The sequence below is a fragment of the Mizuhopecten yessoensis genome, unplaced genomic scaffold (genome assembly GCF_002113885.1).
Source record: "Mizuhopecten yessoensis strain PY_sf001 unplaced genomic scaffold, ASM211388v2 scaffold11029, whole genome shotgun sequence".
NCBI classification, from domain to species: domain Eukaryota; kingdom Metazoa; phylum Mollusca; class Bivalvia; order Pectinida; family Pectinidae; genus Mizuhopecten; species Mizuhopecten yessoensis.
In genome coordinates, this window is record NW_018408843.1 from 423,112 (window position 1) to 442,512 (window position 19,401).

Sequence of the window (19,401 nt, forward strand, 5' to 3'; positions counted from 1 at the left end):
TATAGTACACCAATGAAACTCAAAACAAGGGTACGGAACTGAGAGTAATACACAACAAACCATTCAGTCACCAATGAAACTCAAAACAAACCAAAACAAAATACTGTGCTAATCAGAACTGATACGTGGTCCATAAAAACATCTCACTGATACGTGGTTCGTACAAAGACCTCACCTTTGACCTTGTTAATGACCTTTGTGAATCAGTTATAACAGTCCGAACAATCGTTTGACCCTTTGCCGTGACCTGAGACTGTTAACAACACTGTCTAAACATTATACACATGACTCTTTGTCCTGACCTGAGACTGTTAACAACACTGTCTAAACATTACACACACGATTCCTTGCTGTGACCTGAGACTGTTAACAACACTGTCTAAACATTATACACACGATTCCTTGCCGTGACCAACACAAAGTTTATGTTTATCGGTTGAGATTAATTAAACAGAATGCCACCCTATACTTTGTTACATTCAACATCATTTCAATATCTGACCAAAAAGGAAGTTAATGTGTGAAAAGAACAACTGTTATTACCATAGGAAGGAAGAATTTTTGTAATTATTTCAGACAAAGTCAATCAATTGATTACTTGTATTATTGGAACGTAATACTGGGTTGTCACAATGTTATATTACTATCAGTGCTGCTAAGTATTAGCTTTCAGGAAAGTATAACAGCCACATGGCTGGACACCATACTTTTATTCATCCTTTCTGATAAACAGAAAAAAGTCAAAGTCACATGAATCGTAAATATCACAAGTAGAATATAAAGTTAATATGTAAGAGAGAATTTAAAGACATAATTGTGCCATGCAAACCACACCACTACAACCCCCACACCACCACACCAAGCTTTCTAGACACACACAGCGTTAATAGTTCAGTAAAGGTCGTACCTGGTTTGACCTCGTTGTCCTGGTGAGCCAATGACTCAGTTTCCTGGCTCAGGTCTGGTATAAAACACACTCAAATTTATAAAGCTGAGTAAACATGAGGCTGCATTAATACTGTGTTAGGGTCTTATTACATACTATAGCAGCATTTAACAGAAAAAAATACCTAATCATAAATTAAACCATTTATATACCTGTCATTTATTTTAAATATTCATAAGTGATCCGTTTCAACCATTGAATACAACAAAAAGGTATCTCTTTATCAAATATATTATGTTCTGTTATAACTTTATTTCCATTAGAAATCCTGATTAATCTTTCACCTCCATGTAATAACACACCTGTATTGTGATGCAGCCAAACATCTTTATAGGAAAAGACAGAAAACTTGTCTAGTCACAAACATGCTGTTATGTGATCTATTCACATTTTATTTTATAAAGCACTTAGACTGACCAATCAAACGACATGCTCAATACATGCAATGTACATGTCATGGTAACACCACACTGACCATCAACACAACACATGCAGTTTAAACAATGCCCATCTTTTTAAATCAAATTTCTTACATTACACTTTAAATGAAATGTTTCTTATCCTAAGCTGTTTTTATCTTAACTCTTCAATATCTTTTGACTGGTGATGCATGTTTTTGAAATTAAAATTGCTAATGCTCACTTCAAAGACCTTCAAAGAAACACTGTAATGTATCATTTCTCCGGAAACATATTTGGAAATGAAATAGAATTTGTTCTCCTTGTAGCCACTGCAGAATAGGAAGCAAGTACAGAAATCTTCTGGTTATAGATACAACTTTTCTGCAAACAAATATGGAGAATCCATTTTCCTTTGATATTGTTAAGACTACACATTTATATACTCACCGTTGCCATACGTTCCAAGTCGTGAGGATCCTGACTTCCTCATGAATTCAGGTGACCTTGAGATATAACTGTGAGGTGACCTTGTTACTGCCGTTGTGTCTAAACTGTGCCGTCTCTGATATTGATGGACAGGTGACAGTGACCTCGACCTTGATCCTGAAATAACAACACAGAGTCATAGGTACATGTAATAGAGTACCAGGGTAGCACCGCAGGTCCATAACAAAGGTTCCATACCAACAGTCAAGTCGTTTAGGTGTTCAGACTTCATACAGTCACCTATATTACGTAGGTGATAACCACATGATTAGTTTAGTTAGGTGGGATGCTTCACTTATTTTACTTCAAGTTAACCTAGTTCTACTTAGTATGTCAACCAAACCTGACTCCAGCTATAATGTCTACCTTGACCTCCAACCCCTTCCCAGTGTGCTGATTCAGTCTGTTTGACCATGCACCCTCCCAGTGTGCTGATTCAGTCTGTGTCTGACCATGACCTATTACAGCTGATCACTCACCTTTCATTGATGACATGCCGGAGTAGTCGAACTTTGACCGTGACCTTGACCCGTTGAGGGTCCTGTCCACTTCGTTATCAGAATGGTACTCCTCAGTTTCTGAGGATGAATACAGCCTACAGAGAAAGACAAATGTAAGCTCCAACTGTTATAAGTATCCTTGTACAAATATGACACAGCTTCTATGATACATATCTACATTCAGTTAATATTGAATATTAATTGGAGAATAATAGAAATCTAACAATTACTCTTATAATTGCAAAAACGACTTAGAATCATGGAAAGAAAAACAACTATATAATGTAGAATGTCCCTTGCTGAAATGTACCGAAAGGATTAACATCATCAGAAAAATCAATTGACAATGAACTTTCCTTTTTAATTGATATGAAAAAACCTTTCACCTGAACAGTAAGCTATATACAAGCAATGAATTTGTTTGGTTCACTTCAAGGTCTTGCAGTCTTGTAACAGCTGAGTTAATACAAAGATGGAGCCCATATACAGGAGATGGAGCCACTCAAACACCACCTGAAGTACCATGTCGTAGCCTAGTCATCTTGTCTGTCGTAGCCTAGTCTTCTTGTCTATCGTAGCCTAGGCATCTTGTCTGTCATAGCCTAGTCATCTTGTCTGTCGTAGCCTAGTCATCTTGTCTGTCGTAGCCTAGCCATCTTGTCTGTCGTAGCCTAGTCATCTTGTCTGTCGTAGCCTAGCCATCTTGTCTGTCGTAGCCTAGCCATCTTGTCTGTCGTAGCCTAGTCATCTTGCCTGTCGTAGCCTAGCCATCTTGTCTGTCGTAGCCTAGTTGTCTTGTCTGTCGTAGCCTAGCCATCTTGTCTGTTGTAGCCTAGTCATCTTCCCTGTCGTAGCCTAGCCATCTTGTCTGTCGTAGCCTAGTCATCTTGCCTGTCGTAGCCTTGCCATCTTGTCTGTCGTAGCCTAGTAATCTTGCCTGTCGTAGCCTAGTAATCTTGACTGTCGTAGCCTAGTAATATTGTCTGTCGTAGCCTAGCCATCTTGCCTGTCGTAGCCTAGCCATCTTGTCTGTAGTAGCCTAGTAATCTTGTCTGTCGTATCCTAGCCATCTTGTCTGTCGTAGCCTAGGCATCTTGTCTGTCATAGCCTAGTCATCTTGTCTGTCGTAGCCAAGGCATTTTGTCTGTCGTAGCCTAGCCATCTTGACTGTCGTAGCCTAGTAATATTGTCTGTCGTAGCCTAGCCATCTTGACTGTCGTAGCCTAGTAATATTGTCTGTCGTAGCCTAGCCATCTTTTCTGTCGTAGCCTAGTCATCTTGCCTGTCTTAGCCTAGCCATCTTGTCTGTCGTAGCCTAGCAATCTTGTCTGTCGTAGCCTAGCCATATTGTCTGTCGTAGCCTAGTAATCTTGACTGTCGTAGCCTAGTAATCTTTTCCGTCGTAGCCTAGCCATCGTGTCTGTCGTAGCCTAGCCATCTTGACTGTCGTAGCCTAGTAATCTTTTCCGTCGTAGCCTAGCCATCGTGTCTGTCGTAGCCTAGCCATCTTGTCTGTCGTAGCCTAGTAATCTTGTTTGTCGTAGCCTAGCCATGACAGCTTTATGTTGGTAAACACAGGCTTCACTATAATATGCTATTTATTACTTTCAGGTTCCTATCACCTGAACAAATAGTAGATTGAGCAATGAATCTGAGTTTTAGCACAACAATATTTTATTGATAAATAGAGTAAGAAGTCCCTTATTACCTGTAATGTCCTGCAGGAATGTTTGTCTGAACTGGTACGTTGGCCGAGTTATAACGACGGTGTAAGGAAGGACGTGCATGGTTGTTCCTATCCTTTTTCTCTGATATCAGTGTCCTCATTTCGTGGAGAAGTGTCTTGAGCTCACCCCGGTAGTCATCAGTGTCCTGAAATACAGGTATGTCCTACAGTATAAACCTATAGGTACAGGCATTCTTATACGTAACATTTCCAATAATTTGATATTTAATTTAAGCTCGAAAGTTAAAAACTTCAAAACAAGTCAAAACGAAAACTCATCACCCTTTATACATCATAGCCCTCTATCAATGCAGTTTCTTCTTGAAGTGTTATTTGCCAACAATGATCAGTCCAGATAAATCACACATATTTGCCTTTAAGACACTAACCCTCGTGTGGATTACTTACCCTTGTGGGGATCTGTCGGTCTGTCAGCTGACTACTCTTTCCTCCCTTTATAAGGTCAAGGTTACCCTCCTCCTGAGGGTAGTACACAGCTACTGGGTCTTTTTGACCTTGACCTTTTCTCTGAGTTGTCTTCTGAATTGCTTCCTTGAAACAAAAAAAATCACTTGAGATAATTACTAAGCGCAGATCAGGAGGCTTATATATCGGACGTTTGAGTTTGACATTCAAACTCTGACTGCTATGTCTAGTTGATGTTTGAGCCTGAGATGTCTGATGTCATACCTGCATATCCAGCTGGTGTTTGAGCTTGAGGCAGGTGAGCTCCTGTTCAAACTGCTCCAGCTGTGCCTGAGTAGTGGCGGTCTTAGTGTTAGCCTACAAACATAACCAAAATATCGTCTTTATTAAGTTCACTTCATATTATCTTTAAATTCTTTCTATGCATGTCATTAACTTGTATAAGAGTAAAAATATTATTTCAAAATCTATCTTATACCTCTTACATACCCTGTGTCATGAAAATCTGACTGATGGTGAAAATCTGACTTAGGATATGTTCATTTTGATTTAGAAATGTGCATGTGCAAACATTATTGTATCCATTGAAACATTTTGAATGTGAAGAAGTTCACAAAATATGAATTCCACTTGCTTCCTTCTAAATGATGAAACCACTTGTTATTGAAAATTATGGGTACCCAATAGTGTTAGAGAGTGATTGATATTAAAGTATTAACTGATAGGTCTCCAGGATACTGAGGAGAACTTGCAAATAAGTTTAAAGAGGTTCCCATGCATAAGGATAGGGGTTGTAACATTTATGTCATAATAATCATGATGTTTACACATAGGCTATGACATTCATAGCTGATATGAATGCCATCTGAAAGTGGTAAGATTATATAGTGCTAGGAGAGCTATAGAGTGGTCAATTGATGCAACTTAATCAGCAAGCTTAAAAAGACACAACAGTCATAAACATTCAATAAGTTAATATTATAAGCAAAAAACATTAAGTTTATGAGTGTTTCTTTCTATCATGTATACTCTAATTGTCTATAAACATATGTTCCTTTAGGGAACGCAATAATATTAACGAACTAAAAAGTCACTCTTTTCCAAGCTAGCTTGTGCAGTTCAAAATCAGATCTTAAATTTTACACAAGCTTATCAGGTTTAGCGTATGCATATAAAATGTGTGCGTTGGGTTCCAATTCTGTTAATTCATAATATCTTATCAAACACAGTGCTAAATTAATACCATGTAACTCTGATTCTGTCACGTGCATATTATGATAGTCATAAATGGCACAGTGCTTGTCTTTTACATAAACAGATCCTGTAGTCAAAGCTAAGATCTGTACATAATCTGGATCTTCAACATTTCTTTCTGTCACCGATAGTAATTTCGTAATTTGAATTTAAACATCTACCCTGGCTTTGAACAATCAAGTAAAAATACAGGGGGAAATCAATGGCCACTAAATGTATATTACTACACTAACTATTCACACATACACTACATCTCTTTCCCAGAAAAGTTTATTATACCTTTCAAAGAAACATCGAGAGGAATTAACTGATACTGATTACCAAATCTACAGTAAGGTAATATCAAGCCTGATTGTGATTCAGAAAACTACTAATTATATAAGTTAGCACACATTGGATTAACCTGCACAGAAATCACATAGTTAACACAATACATGTACATCAAAATGGGTAAATAACATATACTCTTGCATATTAGACAGAGATATCCACATTTCTGGCGCTGCTGGAAAATTCTATCTGACCCACGGGTCTGGATCGCTTACATGTGCAGACTGGTGGGGAATTAAACTGACCTTTCGGGGTCACGCTATTGTTCGTGACGTCATTTTATGACCTTTTGGGTTTAGTCAGGGTCATTGACGTCATTAACAATTGTCATCTGTGCTGCATATGCAAATGATAAATGCGCAGACAGTTTACATATTTACTAGAAGAGCAGCTACTTTTACGGGTTTTAGGTAATAAGCAAGAAATAGAATCCATCCCTGATGTGAGGTAAGATTAAGGTAATTCAAACCCTCGGGATAAAATATTGAGCAAAAGACCTTCGGCAAAGCCTCGGGTCTCCTGTTCAATATTTTGTCCCTTGGGTTTGAATTACCTTATCCATAGCACATATCAGGGATGGATTCTATTAATGATCAACACCTCACACAACCCACACAATTAGAATTAGCATGTTAATTGATAATAAAACTGTAATACACAAATATGCCTTTAGAAAATCCTTTAGATTGAACTTCAACTTAAAAACACGTTTTTCTGAGTTATGTTCATCCTTCCTTTCAAAAATTTAAAGAAAAAAAAAATGGAGGAAATAAATAAATCTGTAGTCTATATAAAAACCTGTACATGTGTCTAAAAAAACATTTGGTTACAGAACTTGATTTTTCGATTACAACGAATTTTATTGGACAAAAACAAGTGAACAAAAGGATTAAATTAAGCCAATAGTCTTAGCCAATATAAGTCTTCTCCTATCCGGTATAGATGGACAAAAAAACATAAATCAGAACTTGATACATTGTATGTTCAAAATGATCCATGAACCTGAAATTTCTTTGCAAAACAACTATTTATATTTTGTGGAAAATAAACTAAGGCGAAACTTTTGCATTTTTTTTTTCATATTTATATATATACACTGTTCACATTTACCTGACATTTTAATACTCATTTAAAACAAAACATTTGATACAGCTGAAAAAATCAGTCAGGATGTATTTTTAACCCAAATAAATATGAGAAACTGAAATTCATCAATAACAACTTTTACATTTTAGGAATTATATAAACACAAATTTATTTGATTCATCAAACAGGATGATATTTTCCCCTCTCCGATATATGGTGTTAATCAAAGCTAACACAGCCAAACAAGAACTAAAATAACGCTTTATAAAATAGCCAGGATAAAACAAACCGAGATACATGCTAATAATAGTAAATCATATATTACTGTCATTGCCTGTAAAAATAAATGTGCAAACATGTTGTTAAAATCTTACAATATTAATTACATTTACTTATTAATTTATTAGAAAACAAGTGACACACACCAAACTAACACAGGTTTTGTATGAGTAGAATGAGCAGGGTTGGCCAGCCCAGTTCACAACTGTGTACAAGAGCTGAGCATTAGAGAGGTGACAAAGGGAGGTAAACCAGTGACCACAGTGCACAGTTACATGTCCCTAACGTCCACTATTCACAAACCTTTTTAGCCACATTCAGGGGGGTTTCTGTCATCATAACATGAACACTTTTCCGGTCCTGAGTGGTGGAGCGTTTCAACTGTTCCGATATCAATAGTTTTATGTATTTATATCTAAGCTGCATCAATGATATTTTCTGTTTTGTCATGATCATGATCCGTACATGTTTTGTTTTTACAGAATATTACTTCTACAAGTTATTTTGAATATTACCTACATTGAAAAATGACAAATAATAGCATTTAAATCATATTACACTCAATACAATAGACAACTAGAAATGGAAGTCACATGCTACTGGCCTCAATTTCCCCTCCTCCACCCAAGAGACAAACTTGAACCAAGGGACATAACTCTGTATATAGTTGCCTTTAAACATCTGACCTCAGTTTGCACCACATCACAATCTAAAGGGATAGTCACTTATAAAGTTTTACACTTGTAGCTGACAAGAGTATATGAGAGATGCCGTGAACAAATTAATAAATAGTGAACAAAGGGTCATAACTTTGAAAATAACTGGGACACGAGACCAGCTTTCAGTACAAGGCACATGGTCACCCTAAGAGGTACTCAATGACTTGGACACAAGACCAGCTTTCAGTACAAGGCACACGGTCACCCTTAGAGGTACTCAATAACTGGAACACGAGACCAGCTTTCAGTACAAGGCACACTAGTGTACTGTCACCCTTAGAGGTACTTAATAACTGGGACACAAGACTGGCTTTCAGTACAAGGCACACTGTCACCCTCAGAGGGACTCAATAACTGGGACACAAGACTGGCTTTTAGTACAAGGCACACGGTCACCCTAAGAGGTATTCAATAAATGGAACACGAGACCAGCTTTCAGTACAAGGCACACTAGTGTACTGTCACCCTCAGAGGGACTCAATAACTGGGACACGAGACCAGCTTTCAGTACGAGGCACACTAGTGTACTGTCACCCTCAGAGGTACTCAATAACTGGAACACGAGACCAGCTTTCAGTACAAGGCACACTAGTGTACTGTCACCCTAAGAGGTACTCAATAACTGGGACACGAGACCAGTTTTCAGTACAAGGCACACGGTCACCCTAAGAGGTACTCAACAACTGGAACACGAGACCAGCTTTCAGTACAAGGCACACTAGTGTACTGTCCCCCTCAGAGGGACTCAACAACTGGGACACGAGACCAGCTTTCAGTACAAGGCACACGGTCACCCTAAGAGGCACTCAACAACTGGGACACGAGACCAGCTTTCAGTACAAGGCACACTGTCACCCTAAGAGGTACTCAACAACTGGAACACGAGACCAGCTTTCAGTACAAGGCACACTAGTGTACTGTCCCCCTCAGAGGGACTCAACAACTGGGACACGAGACCAGCTTTCAGTACAAGGCACACGGTCACCCTAAGAGGTACTCAATAACTGGGACACGAGACCAGCTTTCAGTACAAGGCACACGGTCACCCTAAGAGGTACTCAACAACTGGGACACGAGACCAGCTTTCAGTACAAGGCACACAGTCACCCTAAGAGGTACTCAATAACTGGGACATGAGACCAGCTTTCAGTACAAGGCACACTGTCCCCCTAAGAGGTACTCAATAACTGGGACACGAGACCAGCTTTCAGTACAAGGCACACGGTCACCCTAAGAGGTACTCAATAACTGGGACATGAGACTGGCTTTCAGTACAAGGCACACGGTCACCCTAAGAGGTACTGAAAAACTTTGAAATTCAACATGACAGTATTAAAGATATTCCCTAGAAACATTGACACACTGAGTGATTGACAAGAGTATGTTTACGTAGTACCAGTCGGGGACCAAAAAATCAATAAAAAAGGAAACACACATGTATAATGTAAAAGCCTTTTGAAGATCAAAACAACTGCTGATATGTTGTCACTGTAAACGGAACATTTTATGACGGCACTATGGGACAATCCGGTGTGTCAAACTTGCATTGAATTGATGAGTGTTAAGAACATTGCAATCAACTGAAATGTTAATTAAGTCTGAAGTGATAAAAACAAGTGACGAACTCAGAATCACATCAACACCAACTCTATCAGATTTCCTGTAGGCTGGAGATAGCCATCCTATCACAATCACCTGTTATTCAGTACAATATTGAAGGTGAGATGTGTTTAATTGCCTAGGGTTATAAGCATTTCACACCCTGATAAAACCCTGGTGACTGTGTTCATCTGCATCCAATCACTAAAGTTAAGTTCTCATGTACAAAGATCTTTTGATATTGGATGCACAACAGGTGAGGCCTATATATGGTAATTGTAATTAAGATTTATAGAATAGATACTCGCCACTGTCGAACAATATTCCTTAGAGATTAATCCCCTTTCTGTAAACTAGCAGACGTTCTAATTTCCCATTAGCTATAGTTTCAATTCTCAAAACAAACATTACACATGGGAGTTTTGTTACATTTGCTTTACTTCAGTAAAAATTAATAAAAACAAATCAATTTCATTCAACAACTGAATCAATCAAGCTAAACATACTTTGGAAATGTTTAGTTGTGTTGACAGGAAAATATGTTTTTTGTACATTTTACCTACTGATCTCATTCTCCCTCCCTAAATTACCACCCGAGTGACGAATTCCTCCCTCCCCCTGCCCCCTCACTCCAACCATCAGCCAAAACACATGTGTGCATATTATGTTGCATGTTATTCCATTCTCCATATTCTTCATACATTATTGTATTTACATAATAGCAATTATAATTAAATATTTATTAACTCCATTCGATACTTATCCATTTGTTCTATCGTATGTGTTAACCTGTCTTTATGGCTAAACTTACTATATATCACATTAAAGTTCTTTGCTGAAGTCTTACATTATTACCTGTGTGAGTGTTTACTGCCCTATATGTTACACTCCTATCTTGATATACAGGTAACCATCCCTAATTGATCTACCTACACAACATTTGCCATAAAGTATCCCTAGCCATTAGCTCATTCTGGGGGATCATTCACCCCTACATATTTAAACTGAACTTGTCCAGTCTTTGATTTGGTAAGGTTCAAATGTGACTAAAGGGGTGAATGGGTTAAAATTCTATAACATCTGAAGCCCTTTTCAATAAATGTGTTCTGCCCCATCACCTATATACCACAAACTTATATATTCTTTCAAAATACCTTAGTTGTTCAATACCGACACTAGTTACCTGTCTTGATATAAAGCTCCACTAAACTGTCATTCCCCTCAAACACACACACTTTGTTTGATTCTTATAAACCACTGACCTTCTCCAGTGAGACCTCTAGTCGATTGATCTGTGTGCGAAGCTCCATGACCTGCCCCTGGGACACCTCGAGGTCTGCAGTGATCTGATGGTTGTGAGTGAGAGACTTGTTGAGGGACATCTTCAGTCTGTCTTTGTCACCCTCCAGACTGTTTCGTTCCTGTAACCACAAAATAATTGTACTTTCATGTTTAGTAACAATCATTTTAAGTAACCATTTAGATCACAACTTTATGATTTCCTTCTTCATAATCAACCAGCAAATGGTGTCAAAGTTCAGAACATTTTAATGTCACTGCTAAGAATTTCTAAATCTATATATTTACATTTGCATGGCATTGTCACTATATAGCCTCTTTGAAAACTGTGTCGTTGATGGGACTTTAATTACCATGCATCACGAGACACAATTCTTAGCGTATTAATACAACACTGACCGGAACTACAATATCCAATATAAATAAACATGATGGCTGCTGAAATATCGCTGGGCATTGTGAGATTTGACATTGTCATTGTAAATTTATGTGTAAAATAAAAAATAAAATAAAAAACACTTTTATTACAACGAAAACAAGACCAAGGTCTGCAATATCGTACAAAATGCACATCGGTTGAAATCACCAATGCCGGCAATGGAAACAATTTCAACGCTCATGCAATTTATCAGAAATATCTTCTGTTACACTGCACTGGTCAACAGGGGTTCGTTATAAATGTCTGAATTAAACATATTCTATAGACCTACTGACACATATGTTACAGACCTACTGATATGAGTCACAGCACACATAAACATTTCAGACATTTGTAACGAACCTGTGCTCCGTCGCAAGATCACTCACTTCAAACGCTATCAGTTTCATGCGTCTCGCATCTACGGTTCCTCAGTTTAATTCTGACGACAGGTCAAATAACGAGGCTGTTATAGAATCTACCGACTGTTGTCAGGTTCCCATACAATCAACAAATAAATTCACGCCTGGATTCTTCACAAAATGAGCAAAGAGAAAAGTTTGAATTAACTTCCAAAAATAACTCCCTCGTGGAGGGCAAGGTCGGATTTACGGTGTTCACTGTATTTGTCCATGCGCGAAATTTGTTCCGGGGGGAAATCGAAACACAATTAAAAATCTAACTTTCAGCTCAGTGTTCTATTGATAAACTTAAATCACCCTATATACATATCATATGCAATTGTATTGATACTGAATTGTGGAATAAAATTGAAGTGTTTGTTAAAATTTCAAAGTACTACTTTGTTTGCCAATCAGCACGCGACAATACGCTGTTCAAACTATTGAACGAAATTGTGTGGACTGTCGATAAGGCGGGCATTTTTAGTTTTAAATATAAATTATAAATTAAAAAAGAACATAAGAGACAGAGAAAACGTAAATATAAGTATTGAACTGTTTTTGTATGGTATTTATGATCTATTTGAATGACACAGCTTTGCAAGCAAACAAATCATAATGCGCATTAAGTAACCATGTGACATTTTACACCTGAAAGCCCATTGTGAACGATACGTACTTCTTTAACTCACTGGTCTCAAAAATACTGTCAATCATCCCCTTGACATTGGCTACAAATTCACTTGACTGTGTAACTATGTCATTCAGTTTTCCATTTAACATGGACATTTTATTACTGTCACTATACTATTCAATACATTTACATCTCTGCCACAAATCCCTTTATGAACACTGCAAAAATAAAGTGTGTTCATATACATGAAGGGCTATGAATGCAATGAGATCAATAGCATTTTGTCTCTCTTCCTCAGAGAATATTTTAAATTGAAAGAATTAACTTCATAATTAATAAATGAAATTGATTAGGCCAAGACATAACAGCTTGAAATTAGATAACAAGCAATAAACAGCAGCAGGCATTGTGATGAATAGTTCTGTGTCATGTGTTCCTGTCATTAAGCCAAACCAAAATTATCTTAGTGTTTCTGATAACCCTACCTACCTAATTTTAGTGTCCATCCTAACCTTTTTAGTGAATTTTCGAAGAAGCACTGTTAAAGATCACTCTTCTACATAACCCATATAGAATTATTTAAAAAAAAAAAAAAAAAGGTATTCAACCTATCCTGGAATTTTTCAAACGTGTTACAGGAAACACAATTATGTTTTGGTTTGGACTTATACAGGAAGGACAACAATTATGCTGGTATTAATTACCAAGAACAAAATATCAAAGTGAAGACAAATTCAACTCAATTTGTAAATATCAAAATAATCAAAAGAAAAATGTGTTCAGATCCCTCTTTGCTGTCTCCAGATTTCCTGACCCCTGAGGGAACAAACTCATCAGAATGGACACCAAAGTTATCACTGATGCTCAACCGATCCATTACATATCAATGACACTAGAGAGGGACTGTTCATCAGAATTCAATAGATTCATTACATATCATTGACACTAGAGAGGAATTGTTTATCAGAATTCAACAGATTCATTACATATCAATGACACTAGAGACGGACTGTTCATCAGAATTCAACAGATTCATTATATATTAATGACACTAGAGACGGACTGTTCATCAGAATTCAATAGATTCATTCCATATCATTGACACTAGAGAGGGACTGTTTATCTGAATTCAATAGATTCATTACATATCATTGACACTAGAGAGAGACTGTTCATCTGAATTCAACAGATTCATTACATATCATTGACACTAGAGAGAGACTGTTCATCTGAATTCAACAGATTCATTACATATCATTGACACTAGAGACGGACTGTTCATCAGAATTCAATAGATTCATTACGTATCAATGACACTAGAGACGGACTGTTCATCAGAATTCAACAGATTCATTATATATTAATGACACTAGAGACGGACTGTTCATCAGAATTCAATAGATTCATTACGTATCATTGACACTAGAGAGGAATTGTTTATCAGAATTCAACAGATTCATTACATATCAATGACACTAGAGAGGGGCTGTTCATCTGAATTCAATAGATCCATTACATATCATTGACACTAGAGAGGGATTATTCATCAAAGTTCAACAAATTCATTACATATTGTTGTTCAATAGATTCATTACATATTAATGACACTAGAGACGGACTGTTCATCAGAATTCAACAGATTCATTACATATCAATGACACTAGAGAGGGACGGTTCATCTGAATTCAATAGATTCATTACATATTAATGACACTAGAAACGGACTGTTCATCAGAATTCAATAGATTCATTCCATATCATTGACACTAGAGAGGGACTGTTTATCTGAATTCAATAGATTCATTACATATCATTGACACTAGAGAGAGACTGTTCATCTGAATTCAACAGATTCATTACATATCAATGACACTAGAGAGGGACGGTTCATCTGAATTCAATAGATTCATTACATATAAATGACACTAGAGAGGGACTGTTCATCTGAGTTCAATAGATTCATTACATATCAATGACACTAGAGAGGGGCTGTTCATCTGAATTCAATAGATTCATTACATATCAATGTCACTAGAGAGGGACTGTTCATCTGAATTCAACAGATTCATTACATATCATTGACACTAGAGAGGAATTGTTTATCAGAATTCAACAGATTCATTTCATATCAATGACACTAGAGACGAACTGTTCATCAAAATTCAATAGATTCATTACATATCATTGACACTAGAGAGGAATTGTTTATCAGAATTCAACAGATTCATTTCATATCAATGACACTAGAGACGAACTGTTCATCAGAATTCAATAGATTCATTACATATTATTGACACTAGAGAGGAATTGTTTATCAGAATTCAACAGATTCATTACATATCAATGACACTAGAGACGACCTGTTCATCAGAATTCAATAGATTCATTACGTATCATTGACACTAGAGAGGAATTGTTTATCAGAATTCAACAGATTCATTTCATATCAATGACACTAGAGACGAACTGTTCATCAGAATTCAATAGATTCATTCCATATCATTGACACTAGAGAGGGACTGTTTATCTGAATTCAATAGATTCATTACATATCAATGTCACTAGAGAGGGACTGTTCATCTGAATTCAATAAATTCATTACATATCATTGACACTAGAGAGGGACGGTTCATCAGAATTCAATAGATTCATTACATATTATTGACACTAGAGAGGAATTGTTTATCAGAATTCAACAGATTCATTACATATCAATGACACTAGGGACGAACTGTTCATCAGAATTCAATAGATTCATTACGTATCATTGACACTAGAGAGGAATTGTTTATCAGAATTCAACAGATTCATTACATATCAATGACACTAGGGACGAACTGTTCATCAGAATTCAATAGATTCATTCCATATCATTGACACTAGAGAGGGACTGTTCATCAGAATTCAACATATTCATTACATATCATTGACACTAGAGAGGGACGGTTCATCAGAATTCAATAGATTCATTACATATCATTGACACTAGAGAGGGACTATTCATCAAAGTTCAACAAATTCATTACATATTGTTGATTCACTTGTTAGATATCCCTGACACTAAAGAGGCACTAATCATACATAACTCTATCAATCATCACAGTTATTGTTTTCTCTCAGTGACTGACACAGACTACTGACCCTTGAGAGGGAGTCCAGTTTGTCCTCCAGCCACCGGACCTTGGTCTTTAGGGAGTCTATCTCACTCCGCTTCAGGGTAACCTCCTTCTGCATCTTGTCTGCCACCTTCACAGCTGTAATGCATTGAAGTTAAAACGTTATTACATCTTACTTAGTAACAATCTACAAGTGTTCTGACCCCTTGTCTGCCACATTTACAGCTGTTATACATGTTTTACAAGTTAAAACAACATTACACCCATGTGTTAACTGTCCGAAGAAATGTTATGATTGGGTATTTCATAATCATTAAATACCCCAGTAGACCTTATTGTTTTCTTGGCAAACAGATTGAAACTATCAGTACTACTTTAACTGACTAAGAAATGATAGAGAAAATGTTTTGATTTAAAGCTATGACAAAGATCTTAATGTTACTGTAATGATAACAAACCTTGGTGATCTGCTGACTATAAAACACATGTAGTTACCTTGGTGATTTGCGGACTATAAAACACATGTAGTTACCTTGGTGATCTGCTGACTATAAAACACATGTACTTACCTTGGTGATCTGCTGACTATAAAACCCATGTAGTTCCCTTGGTGATCTGCTGACTATAAAACACATGTAGTTACCTTGGTGATCTTCTGACTATAAAACACATGTAGTTACCTTGGTGGTCTGCTGACTATAAAACACATGTAGTTACCTTGGTGATCTGCTGACTATAAAACACATGTAGTTACCTTGGTGATCTGTTGACTATAAAACACATGTACTTACCTTGGTGATCTGCTGACTTTAAAACACATGTAGTTACCTTGGTGATCTGCTGACTATAAAACACATGTAGTTACCTTGGTGATCTGCTGACTATAACACACATGTAGTTACCTTGGTGATCTGCTGACTCTCTTGACTTCAGAGTTCTGTGTGCCAGCTTGAATTCCTGCTCCATTGCTGAAAGGAGGAATTCACATTTAACTAGATATTATGTATCACATATCCTAGATGTTATCTATCACACATACTAGTTATTATGTATCACATATCCTAGATATTATTTATCACACATACTAGTTATTATGTATCACATATCCTTGATATTATCTATCACACATACTAGTTATTATGTATCACATATCCTAGATATTATTTATCACACATAATAGTTATTAACACTGTTATCCCTTTCTAGATATATACAATCCCTTATGCCCCCCTAATAAAGATTATATATTTCACAACCAGGTAAGTTATGTATTTCACAGAGTTATTTTTCATTGTCTTTGGAAATTCTGCAAGTTTCATAATTTCAAAACACAATTTCTTATACAACTGTAGGGTCTTTAAATTTGGGCTACCAAATTATGAGAAAGCCTTTTTTTTCTATATTCCTGTTTAAGTCTATGAAACAAAATGTATCTGACTATCAACTAATAACATTTAAATCACATATCAATATATGGTTATATGGGACCACACAGCAAAACGAGACAAGGGACCAGCGGGATAATAATACCAAACCAAGAATTTGTCTAAACTTTTGTACAGTTAAACACATTAATATTAAATGAATATGTTTGAACTGAATGGATGTTCAACATAACAGGTATAATCCTAACACTTACCTTTGATTATCTACCCTTTATCATCCTAACACTTACCTTTACATTTTGATTGTGCCCGTGCCAGGGTTTGCTGCAGGTCGGACTTCTGGAGTTCGAGGTTGTGTTTGACTGAATCCTTCTCCTCCGTGAGGTTAGCCACCTCGTATCGACTCTCCTTCAGCTCCTGGTACAGACTATCTTTTTCCTGCTGTAGTATCCCCATCTCCTCCAAACGCAGCTGTATCTCATCTACAGACTTCTTCTTCGTTTCTTCTAACTCCCTGACTCGTTTTTCTCTTATTTTCATCTTCTTTGCCATATTCTCTCGAGAACTTCTCAGTTCTTCTAATGTAGATTTCTGGTCTGTAATTATTTTCAATAGATTGTCTTTTTCTTCCCTGAGATTTTCATGAGTCCGAGAATTTGTCTCCATGAACTGAGTGAAGTTTGAGGATTGTTGTTGTAACATTAACAGGTTTTTGTCTTTCTCCTCTAACTGGATAGCTAATCGTTCCTTCTGAGTCTTTAATTGTGATAATTCCTCATTTTTTTGTTCTAACATATTAGAATAATAGTCTTTTTCTTGTGTCACTCTTTCCATTTCTGACTTTTTATCACTCAGCATGTTAGATACATGATTCTTCTCGACTGACAATGATTCTTGCTGGATTTTGGTTGATTCAAATTTTTCGGAGGTTTCCCGTAATTGTTTTTTGAGATTAGCACACTCAGATCTGGTCATTTCCAGGTCCAGGGTGTTTCTATTGCACTTCTCCGTCATACTACTGAGCTGTGAGGTTAGACTGCTGATTTGGTCCAGGTGACGATCTCTCTCCTGTCGCTCTGCGTACGATATCTGCAACACAAACTCTCTTATTTAATTTAATAAAATTAATCTGTACTTATATTAAACAAAACAAAAAAATCCAGCAGAAGATCTGACCGACATAATTTATTAATCAGGTTTGCTAAGGTTTAGGGAAGAGCCAATGCCATGGTTTCTTCAAAAGTTGAATAATCTGGTCCTGTGCCCCTCGTCTGGATGCCCAAAAGTTTGCAGCGCGTTTGATTAAAGTGTTGGACAAGTATGACTATGTAACTTATAAATCACCAACATTCAAAATAAATCAATAATACACCAAATAACCTCAGGCTCTGAGTAATCTGAATCCATCAACTACTATTACGACTTATACTAATACAAAATTAATTAACCCTATCCGTTTTAAAACAGATATGTTGTATTGACCTTTTCATTGACCTGAGCGTTACACTCGTGTCTGATGAGCTCCAACATCTTCTCCAGTCGCTCTACATCCCGCTGTTTCTCCTCTAATTTGGTCTCCAGCTCGGTCTGCCTTGTCCTCATCATGGTCTCCTTGTCGGACATTTGACTACAGCGCTGCTTCTCCAGGTGTACCTCGGCCTGCAGTCGGGCCGCTGTGTTCTACAACACACAACACAATAGGTTAATTAAGATTTCAGGCCAAAAATGTTGTCATGTTTCTGAAATGTGTTCTCCAAAGTGATATACCCTCATTCTTACCTGTATGAGGTGTTTGACCATAGGCGTCAACCTCTGAAACCTCCATTGAGGGAGATGTCTCTCATTCCATTTCTCAAATGACGGGTAATGTGCATGAACAGTTTTTGCAGTGTTTTTGTCCATAAAGGAAGCGTTCACCACACAAATCTTATTGATGAGCATATAGTAATAATGACTGGAATTTACAAACATTGGGACAAGGGAGCTGGACCAGCAGACAGCCATAAAGGTGGACAGGAGATTATAATGTCAACCCTGTATCAAGAGACCACACTTCAGAAGTCGAAACAAGAGATCCCAGAGGGATCTTGGCGCCCACCATTGTACCATCTTCATTAGTTCTATGTCAATTCGATCTTTTCTCTTCTTTCCTCTAATCTGTTTGATCGAGTCATGTTAACAGTAAATGCACCTTGAGGTAACTTTTGATCTAAACTTAATACTGATGTGTATGAAAGCCAACCTTCAAAGTGAGTTTGTCATTTCACATATTTACTAGTACAGTACTTAATGTTAAAGAAATAGAATCGTTCATTGCAATATGAGAAAGATCTGTTTAGTTCTTCCTTTAGCCATTTTATTTTTAATGATCAGTCTCAAAATATAACATGCACAAC

The 19,401-nt window shown here is 36.9% G+C and overlaps 1 protein-coding gene across 9 annotated transcripts in view; it reads right to left on the reverse strand.

The window, feature by feature from the left end:
• Positions 1 to 19,401, reverse strand: part of LOC110464740 (coiled-coil domain-containing protein 158-like) — a 74,522-nt gene that overhangs the window by 16,327 nt on the left and 38,794 nt on the right. For 6 of the 9 annotated variants that reach the window (XM_021520103.1, XM_021520110.1, XM_021520102.1 and 3 more), the window contains 12 exons: positions 18,488 to 18,685; positions 17,296 to 18,094; positions 16,523 to 16,588; positions 15,646 to 15,758; positions 11,015 to 11,173; positions 7,738 to 7,815; positions 4,750 to 4,842; positions 4,468 to 4,611; positions 4,042 to 4,205; positions 2,313 to 2,428; positions 1,795 to 1,950; positions 908 to 961 (listed from right to left, as the gene is read on the reverse strand). In XM_021520103.1, the coding sequence (XP_021375778.1) occupies positions 908 to 961; positions 1,795 to 1,950; positions 2,313 to 2,428; positions 4,042 to 4,205; positions 4,468 to 4,611; positions 4,750 to 4,842; positions 7,738 to 7,815; positions 11,015 to 11,173; positions 15,646 to 15,758; positions 16,523 to 16,588; positions 17,296 to 18,094; positions 18,488 to 18,685 (2,140 nt within the window). Of the gene's footprint in view, positions 1 to 907; positions 962 to 1,794; positions 1,951 to 2,312; positions 2,429 to 4,041; positions 4,206 to 4,467; positions 4,612 to 4,749; positions 4,843 to 7,480; positions 7,490 to 7,737; positions 7,816 to 11,014; positions 11,174 to 15,645; positions 15,759 to 16,522; positions 16,589 to 17,295; positions 18,095 to 18,487; positions 18,686 to 19,401 lie in introns of all 9 variants that reach the window. The other 3 variants (XM_021520107.1, XM_021520108.1, XM_021520106.1) reach the window with 3 other exon arrangements.